Source organism: Galeopterus variegatus, unplaced genomic scaffold (genome assembly GCF_000696425.1).
Source record: "Galeopterus variegatus unplaced genomic scaffold, G_variegatus-3.0.2 Scaffold984, whole genome shotgun sequence".
In the NCBI taxonomy this organism is placed as follows: domain Eukaryota; kingdom Metazoa; phylum Chordata; class Mammalia; order Dermoptera; family Cynocephalidae; genus Galeopterus; species Galeopterus variegatus.
In genome coordinates, this window is record NW_007727095.1 from 202,132 (window position 1) to 214,582 (window position 12,451).

Consider the following 12,451-nt stretch of genomic DNA (forward strand, 5'->3'; position numbering starts at 1 on the left):
GGGGGTTGGGATCCTTGGCGGGACCCGAAAAAAAAAAAAAAAAAAAAAAAAAAAAAAAAAAAAACTAGGTTCTTTGCATCTTAAAAGGGACATATTACTTTTAAGCCAGATAGCCAAGTATTTTTTTTTAGTATAAAATTAGTTTTTATTTTTACCCCAAAATAAATGCTTAACAGTTTTCCAAAATCAAACTAAAGATGAAGGGCCAGCCCTGTGGCTCACTTGGGAGAGTGCAGCGCTGGTAGTGCTGAGGCCACGGGTTCAGATCCTATATAGGGATGGTCAGTGCACTCAGTGGCTGAGCATGGTGCAGACAACACCGAGCCAGGGTTACGATCCCCTTACCAGTCAAAAATTAAAAAAACAACTAAAGATGAACACTTAGAAAAAAGGGCAAAAGTGTATTTTTTTCCCTTCCTTGGGGGAACCAGTAAGGCAGAAATTCTAATGTGGCTTGGTTTTTGTCCACAGGACTAGTCTACACAAACAAAACAAAACAAAAACTCTTTCCAGCTTTTCCCCTACTATCAGTTGTACCTACCAGGGCTGTGCCTGGTGGGAAAAAAGCCCCCAAACCACCCCTCCTCCCCAAACACGACACAAAACAAAGGATTTGAAAAGTTGGGAAAAACCTTTTTAACATGTTCATACAAAATCCTTTCTAAGGAGATTCAGTGAAGATATATCCACCAGCATCTTGGCTGAGGTTTCTGCCTGGTGAGTTGGGGCATGAGCACACCAGGTTAACTCATGCCAGAGTCGCTGGGGTGTGACTTGGACACATCTCACCATTCACCACAGGATAGCTGAGTATTTGAAGCTGTTTGTTGTAGTTGTTTAGGGAAGCAGCAGCCGGGGAACAATATTGATATGGAAGTTTAATGTTTCAAAATCAGTAGTGTAAGCTCAGTCCTCAAAAGACATAAAAGCTAACTAACGGTAAAGCCTATCGATACTTATAAGAAAGCTCTGACAATTTCTGTTATTCTCTTTTGGGGGTTAGGCTGTAAAAGAGTGACTTCTAAACCTGGCTGCTTTTCAGAATTATCTGGAAAGCACTTAAAAATTAGATTTCCAGACTTCTACCACAGATATTTTGATTCAGTTAAGTCTGAGATAGGGCCTAGGAATCTATATATTTATTAAATATCCCTAGGTGATTCTGATGTACTGCCAGGTTTAAGAATAACTGCAGTAAAGTACAAGGAATCAAAAGAGAGAGAGAGGTTTTCAAGCAGACCAAGGATGAAGGGAGAACAAAATGGACCGTTCCTCTTTACCCACTTGTTAGCTATCAGCCTATGCAGCGTCAACAAAAGTTAAGCAGTAAATGATGGAAATAGTTGAAAACTAGTGAAAAAGGTTATCTAGTTGTACCTGCATGTTCATAACTCTCTAATCACTGCTAATAGTGACTATTAGTGCTTTTATATAGATATATTTATAAATAATTGTTTTACTAGAAAAAGCATATGAGTGGAAAAACATATTATTCTTTTGTTTAAATATACCTATGGAAAGCTTCACTGTTCCAAAAGATTACTAAAAGCACCACGATCCAATGGTATCAGCCTAGGTTTATTGAAGGTTACCAACTAGGAGGAAATAAATAGCCAATAGCCTTTTGAGTGTTCCAAACTTATACCTATAAAAGTTCAGCAAAAATTTTTAGCAGCTATCAGAGGTGGCATGACAAGGAACTTTATTTATTGATTCCTTAATAGGGTTGAGATTCAATAGGCTTCACAAACATTTATAGAGTACCTGCTATGTGCCAGGCATCAAAACAGACATTTTCAAAAATGTCATTTATGGTGGATGGCAGGAAGGGACACACACTGATGAATCATCCTTAAGAAATCTGAGATGAGACATGACTGTGACACTACATCCCTAAGTTGCAGGCTCCCAACAGTAAGAAAATGGTTAAGAAGAGTTAGAAGGAATCTTGTTAGGAGTTAGGGCCCTCCCTCCTCACTGTCCCTACTTTAAAATTCACATTCCTCTAAGAGGGACTGCTTATTAATAATTATCAATTAACCTTCATTATTTATTAATGTATATTACCAGATTATCTGCTAGACAGCTCAACAGCATGGCAAATATAGGCAGGAAATACATCCAGGTATAGACACATGTCAGTAGAGGTAGGAGGCACCACAGGCAAAGTCACCTTCTTCACAACTTTTCCTGCTCTGCACACGTAATTCAAATTTATATATGTACCATGTATGTTTTGTCAAGCTTTGTTTAGCACTTTGTCTTTAATTATTTGAACTAACAGGTCCTTTTCTATTTAAAAATATTTCATATATAAATTACATTAAAAAGCTACTTATATTAAAAGTTGAGCTATATTGTGATTTTCCCTCATTTTACTGCCATGTAGCAGCAAAATACTGAATTTTTTTTCAAGATAAGAATACTGTGGGAAAAGTATGATAGTTTGAAGGATGTACCTCACAGAACTCACGCAAAGACAATTTACATTGCTATTTATCACTTGATAATAGTGAGGACATTATATAATACTTTAAAATAAAGTCTTCTAAGAATAAAAAGAACCATGACTAACCTTTAAGCTCTGGGTATCCTTGATACCTAAAAGTTATGAGAATGGTAAGCTGGATCAGCACAATCAGCACAAAAAGGACCCGGGCCTGCAGAGAAATAGATGTTAATGTGAGATAGGTACATATGTACAGCTTCAGTTAAGATTTTTAAAGTGGCCTCATTACCAGAAATCGAAATATCATCTGTGATACTGTGATACAATAAGAAATATATATTTTGGTCTTCATCCCCAGCTCTGGGCCAGAGCTCCTAAAACCCTTGTAATTTTCTAAGTGATAACAGTGATGGGAATATCTTTGGTTATAAGCCAGTCACACGCGGCACAACGACATTTCAGTAGTCAGACCATATATACAACATTAGTCAGAGCAACAGGCTATACCATATAGCCTAGGAGTGTAGTGGACTATATGGTATCTAGGCTTGTGTAAGTACACTTGATGTTCACACAACGGGGAAATTGCCTAACAATACATTTCTAAGAACTTATCACTGTAGTTAAGCAAAGCATGACTGTATTTCGTTTTTGTCCCTGGCTCCAGAAAAACAGCTCTGGAGTGATGGAGTGATAAAGTGAAAGGAGCAACTTTTGTTTCTTATAACAAGCCCCTTTCAAACACACCTGAGTTTATGTTAATGAGGTGACTTTTTGAAAGCCCTTAAGCATGGTGGCTGGTTGCCAGCCGGACTAACCAAATGATTAGAGGGTTAGAAGTTTTAGCTTCATACAAACACCTCTTTCCCTTCTGGCAGGGGAGAGGGGATGCAGGTTCAATTAATCACAAATGGCCAATGATTTAATCAATCATGACTACATAATGAAGCCTCCATAAAAACACTTAATTGAAGGAGTTCAGAGAGCTTCCTGGGAGGGTAGGGTATACCTGGAGAAGGCAAAGAAGCTTCCACGACCCACCCCCATACCTTGCCCTATGCATCTCTTCCATATGGCTGTTCCTGAGTTGTATCCTTTTACAGTAAACCAGTAATCTAGCAAGTAAACTGTTTTCCTGAGCTCTGTGAGCCGGTCTAGCAAATTACTGAACTCGAGGAGGGGGGTTTTGAGAACCTCTGATTTATAGAAAGTTGGTCAGAAGCACAGGTGACAACCTGGACTTAAGACTAGCATCTGAAAGGGGCTGGGGCAGTGGGCAGGAAGGGCAGTTTTGTGGGACTGAGCCCTTAACCTGTAGGGTCTGTGCTAACTCCCAGCAGTTAGTGTCAGAATTGAGTTAAATTATATAACACTCATCCAATGTCTACCAAGAATTGGAGAATTGCTTGGTGACATATTTGGTGTTAGAAATGTTGTGTGAATATAGAGAGAGACAGTTTTCTTTTTCCTTTCTTTTTTAACACTCATCCAATGTCTACCAAGAATTGGAGAATTGCTTGGTGACACATTTGGTGTTAGAAATGTTGTGTGAATATAGAGAGAGACAGTTTTCTTTTTCCTTTCTTTTTAGCATCATTAGCAAAAAATGACTCTATAAGAAAAATATGTGTTCAAAGGGAATCAAACATCTTATCCACCAGTAAAGAAAATTATACATTGCCTCACCATTACTCTTTTTGAATTTAGATACTTAGACCAATATTGAAGCTAAATAGTTTTATACAGTTTATTAAGTGATCAAATTGAAATAGTCCAGGCCGGCCCCGTGGTGCACTCGGGAGAGTGCGGCGCTGGGAGCGCAGCGACAGTCCCGCCACGGGTTCGGATCCTATATATAGGACTGGCCGGTGCGCTCACTGGCTGAGCGTGGTGTGGACGACACCACGCCAAGGGTTGTGATCCCCTTACCGGTCACGAAAAAGAAAAAAAAAAAAAAGAAAAAGAAATAGTCCACTTTCACTGTACTAGGAGAAGGTTAATTTATTTTCTGTCTTAGACCATTTTCTGTCGCTCAGAACAGAATACCTGAAACTGAGTGATTTATTTAAAAATGCAGTTTATTTCTAACAGTTTTGGAGGGTGAGAAGTCCACTGTTAAAAGAGCACATCTGGTGAGGGCCTTCTTGGTGGGGACTCTGCAGAGTCCTAAGACGGCACAGGTTTTCACATGGTGAGGGGGCTAAGTGCTTTAATGTGCTTACTTCCTCTCCTTATAAAGCCACTAGTGCCACCCCAGTAATAACCCATTTATTCATTAATCCATTAATCCATGAATGGATTAATGCATTCATGAGGGCAAAACCACACAATCCAATCACCTCCTAAAGGTCCCACCTTTTAAATCCTATAGCTGAATTTCCCACCCTCTTAACATTACTGCAATGGGGATCAAGCTTCAATATGAGTTTTGGGGGGACATTCAAGCTATAGCAATTTTGTTTTATTTAAAGTTGTGTAAGAGTTAAAAAACACAGTATGTAGTACACTGCAGGCAGAATGAGCAGAGACTTCATTTTATTTTGCTTTCTCCATCAAGAAGTCATTCACTTGGAGGTTAACTCACAGTAAAAAGGCATGTGATGTAGGTGCTTGTTTTTCAGTTTGGTCCCCAGACTATTGTTGAAATCACCTTGAGCCTGTTAGGAATGCAGAATCTCAGGCCCCATTTCAGATCTACTGAATCAGAATCTGTATTTTAATAATATCCCCAGGTGATTCATATGTACATTAAAACTTCAGAAGCCTAGTCTAGGTGGCTATTAAAATCCCCAAAAGAAAAATGAATAAATAATAAAAAAATTGTAATAATGAAATATAAATGCCCATTTATCTTATTTTTTAAAATCTCAATTATACAAATAACAAAAGTAAATTAAAACAATAATAAATTCATATTTTAAGTCTCTGAAGAATATACTAAAACTATCTCTGGGAGGTGAAATTAAGGGAGATTTAAATGTTCTTCCTAATATTTTAGTGTATGTCTTTTTTTGTATTTTATGTTAATTCCCAGGATAAATGAGATCTGAGGGAACTAAAGCATAAATTTCCACTGCTTCTCTGGAAGACAATTTAATAGCATACATTAAAAACTAAAAAAAAAAAAATCCATTTACTATTCAAGAAATATTTATTGAGGGCCTACTATGTGCTAGGCATACCAAACAAAGATCCCTGCACTCATGGGGCTTATTTTAAAGGAGGAGATAAAGAAAAATAATGAATATAATAAATAATTTTTGTAATTATGTAATAAATAAGTAAAGTATATAAAACAGTTTGCCCACCCTTTGATCCAGCAAGTCACTTCTAGGAATTTATCCCAAGAAACTGTATCATAAATACACATGAAAACTAAGTTACAAGCCTCATTTATATAGTAGAGGGAAAAACTGGAAACAACTTAAAAGTTCAACAATAGGGAAATGGTTAAATAAATTAAGGTATATCTATGAGAATATAATGCAGCTAATATCATTCCTCAGTGGAAAAAAAAATCAGACAGCAAAAGAGACTGAAAGTATAATACCATTTCATATTAAAAACTCATATACAAATGTATATGAAAGATAATAAGTAGAGAATATCATAATGACAAATCAATGGTTATAAAGGGTAGTGTGATAAAAGAATGATGTGGGGCTGATTTCATTTTATCTATTTGTAAATTTTCCAAATTTNTATCCCAAGAAACTGTATCATAAATACACATGAAAACTAAGTTACAAGCCTCATTTATATAGTAGAGGGAAAAACTGGAAACAACTTAAAAGTTCAACAATAGGGAAATGGTTAAATAAATTAAGGTATATCTATGAGAATATAATGCAGCTAATATCATTCCTCAGTGGAAAAAAAAATCAGACAGCAAAAGAGACTGAAAGTATAATACCATTTCATATTAAAAACTCATATACAAATGTATATGAAAGATAATAAGTAGAGAATATCATAATGACAAATCAATGGTTATAAAGGGTAGTGTGATAAAAGAATGATGTGGGGCTGATTTCATTTTATCTATTTGTAAATTTTCCAAATTTCTACATTGAGCATGTATTATGAAGGAAGAAATATTATTCTTTAAAAAGCCTTAATCTAACTTAGCATAGTCCCTATAATTTCCTTTGTTATCCTGGTTTCATGGAATTGGTTAGAACCAGGTCCCAAATTATTTGTCTATGCCTCTGCTTCTTCTAATTCAAAACAACTTATACACATTTTATTCTTCTAGGCAAATAACTAAACTTTAATTGTATAAGGTTCAACTTTCTTGTCACATGATTATAGTAGTTCCCCCTTATCCATGGGTGATATGTTCCAAGATGCCCAGTGAATGCCTTAAACTACGGATAGTACCAAACCCTATATATACTGTCTTTTGCTATAATACGTACCTATGACAAAGATTCATTTATAAATTAGGCACAGTAGGAGATTAACAACAGTAATAGTAATAAAATAGAACAATTATAACAAATATACCATAATAAAAGTTATGTGGATGTGCTCTCTCTCTCACTCACTGAAAATACTTATTGTATGCAATATTTTCAGATTGTGGTTGGCCTCAGGTAACTGAAACCACAGAAAGCAAAATTGTGCATAAGCGGGGACTACTGTACAAGTATATTACTTTAGCACTATGCGTTTACCAAATCCAGTAAAAATACGTGTAATGTTTAATTAAATTCACTCACCATGGTGCAGTGGTCAGCAAGGAGAATAAATGATGCCAAGGGATTAAATCTGAGATGAATATTATCTTGAAGAGAAAATATGTGGTGAACACTCTTACTTCTTCCAGCAGAATCCTAGTTATAAGCAGAGAAGAAACTCTCATGTACATTTTAAATATGTATAATGTTCTAAATTAAATATATTACTCACAAGAGTAAGTTTGTAATAACTTTTGTCAGTTATCTCTGAATAGCTACTTTTTTTTCATTTACTTTTGATTTTCCCTGTAAGTACTTTTAGTAGCATTTCTTTTAAACTCTGTAATTCTAGACTTGCACTGGAAATATCAGCATGCACTAAATATGTATTTTCTCTTTTCTAAAAAAACAAAATCTGTATTTCTCCCTGTTCACTGAAAAGGCCTAGACTGTAGACTCAAAATACCATTCCTTACTACAAGGAACCAATGCTCTTCAGAGAAATGGCTGATTCTAGTTCTTGAGTAAGAAATGCACAAGAACTTGGAATATCTTGCCACATCAGAAAGTAAGATAATTAACAAAGATTACAGGGATTGTATCAAAGCACTTAGTGGTCAACGTGATAAGGTTCCCAATCACCAAAGATAGAGCAATTTGAGCATAAAAAGAACAAATGCAATGGACTGAAACATATCAAATATATACATTTTAAACCTTTTAATTCATAATGATACTAAAAATAAAAGACTCATAGGTCACTTTTGGCAGATGCTAAAGAACTAACTCATTATTCTGAAAACTAGTTTAGAAAAGAGGGCAATAGGGAAAGAATCAAGAATTTATCTTGGATTCCCTGTATGAACACTATATCTGAGTACCAAATAGATGAGGGAATTTCCTTCTTTACAGGACTATTCTAATTAGTACTCCTCTAATAAGGAGAGGCAATTTGAATAACACCATTTTATAACTCTAATGAAAAAATAGATCTAAGCAAAGATCATCAATGGGTGCTAAAAACCTTTAAGTGAAAGGCTGATGGAGGGATAAGCCAGCAGTGTGCTGGAGCTGGCTTGACTGGCTTACAAGGGCCAATTGTTAAATTTTCAGGAATTTTGCAGGCTGGTTAGCATTGTATTGGTAGCTTAAAACCAGCCTTTTTCTTTTTTAAAGGCAAGGCAAGTGAAGCAGTGGGAGTGGAGAAGGAACAACGAAATCTGTAACTGGTTGTGATCAATTAATTGTAAACACCACTGCACTTGGACCCACCAGTAGGAATATTTATACTATGACAGTTAGTACTAATCAGGGAAATGCTACAAATCAGGATCCTCCTCGCTCTCCAAGGAGCTCAGAGGAAGAGGAGGAGAGACATGTAGAATTCATGAAGGCAGGAGAGACCACAATGAGAAAAAGAGAGGACCACTCTGAATGTTTTGAGCCCCAACCACTTCAAGGCTGGCCCTGGTGAGCACACGCAGCAGGAGCTGGTAAAAGCCGCTGCTGCACCCTTCACGTGAAGTTGCTTGGAGGCTGCAGGGGAGAAGAGGGCCTTGTTGGCCCCCAGGCCAGCAAGACCACTAGCAGGGTTCCTGTGAACCCATATAGGAGCAAATGAGTCATCGCATGGGACCTGTGCATGGCCCATCCCATGGGAACTGTTTAAAGAGTGGGCAGCACTAGGGGAGATGGGCCCACTGGGGGAACACTGGGGCACAGCATGGACAGCTGATCTGCCCTCCACTCAGCAAAGGACCACTCAGTGGAGACTGGTCAGGAATACAGAACTGCAGTAGGGTGCAGTTTGCTGAAAAGACTCAGGCCCAGACCAGAGTTTCCATACTACCCAGGTGTACTGGACCTCACAAGACCCAGAAGTGCTTACAAGGTCGACAATTAAAACCTGAGCTGCACAAAAAGCCTTCCCCAGGAAATCAGCAGCAAAGCAGCAATTTAGCTCAACCACAGGGCTCAAGTGCAGGTTACCACAGGAAGTTCCTAAGCCTTCCCCAGGGCATCAGCAGCAAAGCAGCAATTTAGCTCAACCACAGGGCTCAAGTGCAGGTTACCACAGGAAGTTCCCCCAGTTTAGAAGTAAGCAAAGGACAACAAGTTAGTTCCAGTGCAGAGTTTAAGTGGTGGGGATAGCTAATAATCCAACACAAAACTGAAAGAAAAAACCAAAGATCCACAGATCAGAGACAAAGTTCTGATATTAACCAGTAAAGATCTAACACCACCAAAGAATACCTATAAAAACTAAAAGAGCCAGAAGCCCCTTGGACTCCCAAGCCAGGGTGGGTGGAGGGCAGAGTGTCTCAGCCATGCCCCCCTGATGGCAGTATCCAGCCCAGTGACCACCATCAGGCCACCACTGAGGGTGCCCAGGGTTCCCAACCCAAGGGCCTCAGCCATGACCCCTGATATCCTCATCAAGTGCAGCAACAACCGTCAGGCCAACAGTGGAGGCACCCCGAGCTCCCAGGCCAGGATGGGGAGGGCCAAGGGCCTTAGCCATGCACCCCTGATGTCCACATCCAGCCCAGTGACAACCATCGGGCTGCCACTGGAAGCACCCTAGGCTCCCAAGCCTGGGTGGTGGGGGGCCAAGGGCCTTGGCCATGCCCCCTGATGTCTGCATCTAGCCCAGCAACAACCACTAGGCTACTGTCAGAAGTGCCCCAGGCTCCCAAGCCTGTACGGTAGGGGGCCAAGGGCCTCAGCCACACCCCTCCAACATCACAATTGAGCCCAGCAACAACAACCAGGCTGCCGCCAGAAGTGACCTAAGGTCCCAAGCCAGGGTGGTGGGGGGCTGAGGGCCTCAGCCATGCCCTCCCAATGTCCGCATCCAGCCCATCAACGACCACCAGGTCGCCGCTAAAAGCACCCCAGGCTCCTAAGCCAGGGTGAGTGGGGGCCCAAGGGCCTCATCCATGCTCTCCTGACATCTGCATCTAGCCCAGCGATGACCACCAGGCCACCACCAGAAGCGCCCCAGGCTCCCAAGCCAGGCCAGTGGGAGGCTGAGGGCTTCAGCCACATTGCCCCAATGTTGGAATCCAGCACAGCGATGACAATGAGGCCACTGCTGGAAGTGCCCCAGGCTCCCAAGCCAGGGCAGTGGGGACGAAGGGCCTCAGCCCTGCCCCTCCAAGGTCTGCATCCAGCTCACTGATAACCACTAAGCCACTGCCAAAAGTGCCCCAGGCTCCTGTGTAGGGGTGGTGGGGGACCAAGGGCCTCAGCTACGCACCCCTGGTGTCCGCATCGACCCCAATGACAACGACTAGGCTCCTGCTAGAAGCGTGTCGGGTTCCAAAGCTGGTGGAGGGGCAGCCCTAAGAGCCTCAGAACAAGCCCACTGACATTGGAATCCAGCCCAGTGACAACCACCAGGCCATTGCTGGAAGCACCCTGGGCTCCCAAGCCAGGGTTGGGGGGGCCTTGAGGGCCTCAGCCAAGCCCTGCCAATGTCTGCATCCAGCCCAGTGACAACCAGCAGGCTACCACTGGAAGTGCCCTGGATTACCAAGCCAGATTGGGGGTGCAGAGGGCCTCAGCCATGCCCTGTCGATGTCCGCATCCAGCCCAGCAACAACCACCAGGTTGCCTCTGGAAGCACCCCGTGCTCCTGATTTAGGGTGGTGGAGGGCTGAAGGCCTCAGCTAACCCCCACTGACATCCACATCCAGCCCAGCAATGACCACTAGTCTGCTGCTAGAAACAGTCCAGGCTCCTGAGCTGGGGCGGTAGGGGGCCTTGGTCCTCAGCCATGTCCCCCCCAACCTCCACATCCAGCCCAGCAACAACCACCAGAAGTTCCCCAGGCTCCTGAGCCTGAGCAGTGGGGAGCCGAGGGCCTAAGCCATGACCCATCAATGTCTGAATCCAGCCCAGAGATGACCATTGAGCTGCTGCCAGAAGTGTCTCAGGCTCCTGAGCCTGGGCAGTGAGCGAGTCGAGGGCCTCAGCCATACATGCCCCTAAGTCCGCATCCAGCCCAGCCACAAGCAAGCCTCTGCCATAAGTCCCTGGGCTCTCCTGCTGGAATGAGGGTGGTGCTACAGGCCTTGACCATGCCCTGCCTTCCTCCTCCTCTCTCTCCCCCTCCCCTTTCTCCTCTTCCCCTCACTCCCAACTGCTCCACTACATCTTAGAATGCAAAATAATAGTAATAATAATAAATAAATATATTAAAATTTTAAAATATAATAAAAGTCTTTATCTTTTAGTGATACGTATTGACATATTTAGAGATGAAATGTCATCCTGGTGCAGGGAGGGGAGAAATAGAAGGGGCATAGATGAAACAAGACTGGTAATAAATTGATAATTATTGAGATTGGCTGCTGGATACATGGGAGTTGATTACACTTATTACCTCTTTTGCAAATTCTTTAAATTTCCCATCATAAAAAATTTTTAAAACAACAAAAAGAACTATACTGGTGCTTAATCACACTTTTACTTTTCAAAACGTGCTATCAAATTATAAGTTATTGTTTTAAAGCAGGAATTTAATTTTGAGATACAGAGATTTTTAGAGTCTGCTCTTTAATTTGGCAAGGTAGGCACAATCACCTAAATTACTGGTTCTCAAACTGTAGTGCACATTAGAATCACCTGGCGAAATTATTAAAATAGATTGCTGGGTCCTATCTCCAGAGGTTCTGATTCAGTAGCTTTGGGATGGAACCTGAGAATTTGCAATTCTAACAAGTTTCCAGGTGATATTGATGCTACTAGTCCAGGATCCATATTGAGAATTGATCTAAAGGTCTGGTTGCTACTAGGCTGCCAGAAACCTATAGATATTCAATAAATATAGTGAGTAGGTAAAATATTAGATAATAAATTAATGTCTTCTCACAGATTTTGAGTTTCAAATCAGACTCATCTAAAGTTTGATACTTCAAAAAACAGAACTTTCCCATTAATGAATGAGGGAACTGGGTTCCCTATTTAATATTCAGTAGATTAATTTTTTAAAGTTAAACATATAAGACAGAAAACAGATCAGTGGTTTTCTGGGGATGAGGATGGAGGGAAAGAAGATTGCAAAAGGGCTCAAGAAAATTTTGAGGGAAATGTATCATACTGATTGTAGTGATGACGTCAAGGATATATTCATATCAAAATTTATCAGATTGTACACTTTAAATATGTAGAGTTTATTGTGTTTAAATTACAACAATAATGTCATAAGAAATGTTAAACATATAAAAAGTATGTGGTTTTACATTTTTACTAAGGATTCAACTAAGCAGACAGAAATGTTTCAATAAATGTGAGCTATGGAGTTTTCTTTATAAAACTA

The 12,451-nt window shown here is 40.4% G+C and overlaps 1 protein-coding gene across 1 annotated transcript in view; it reads right to left on the reverse strand.

Moving 5' to 3' along the window:
* Positions 1 to 12,451, reverse strand: part of TMEM62 (transmembrane protein 62) — a 53,369-nt gene that overhangs the window by 16,158 nt on the left and 24,760 nt on the right. The window contains exons 10-11 of the mRNA XM_008574024.1: positions 7,171 to 7,284; positions 2,576 to 2,660 (exon numbers count right to left, since the gene is read on the reverse strand). Coding sequence (XP_008572246.1) covers positions 2,576 to 2,660; positions 7,171 to 7,284 — 199 coding nt within the window. The remainder of the gene's footprint in view (positions 1 to 2,575; positions 2,661 to 7,170; positions 7,285 to 12,451) is intronic.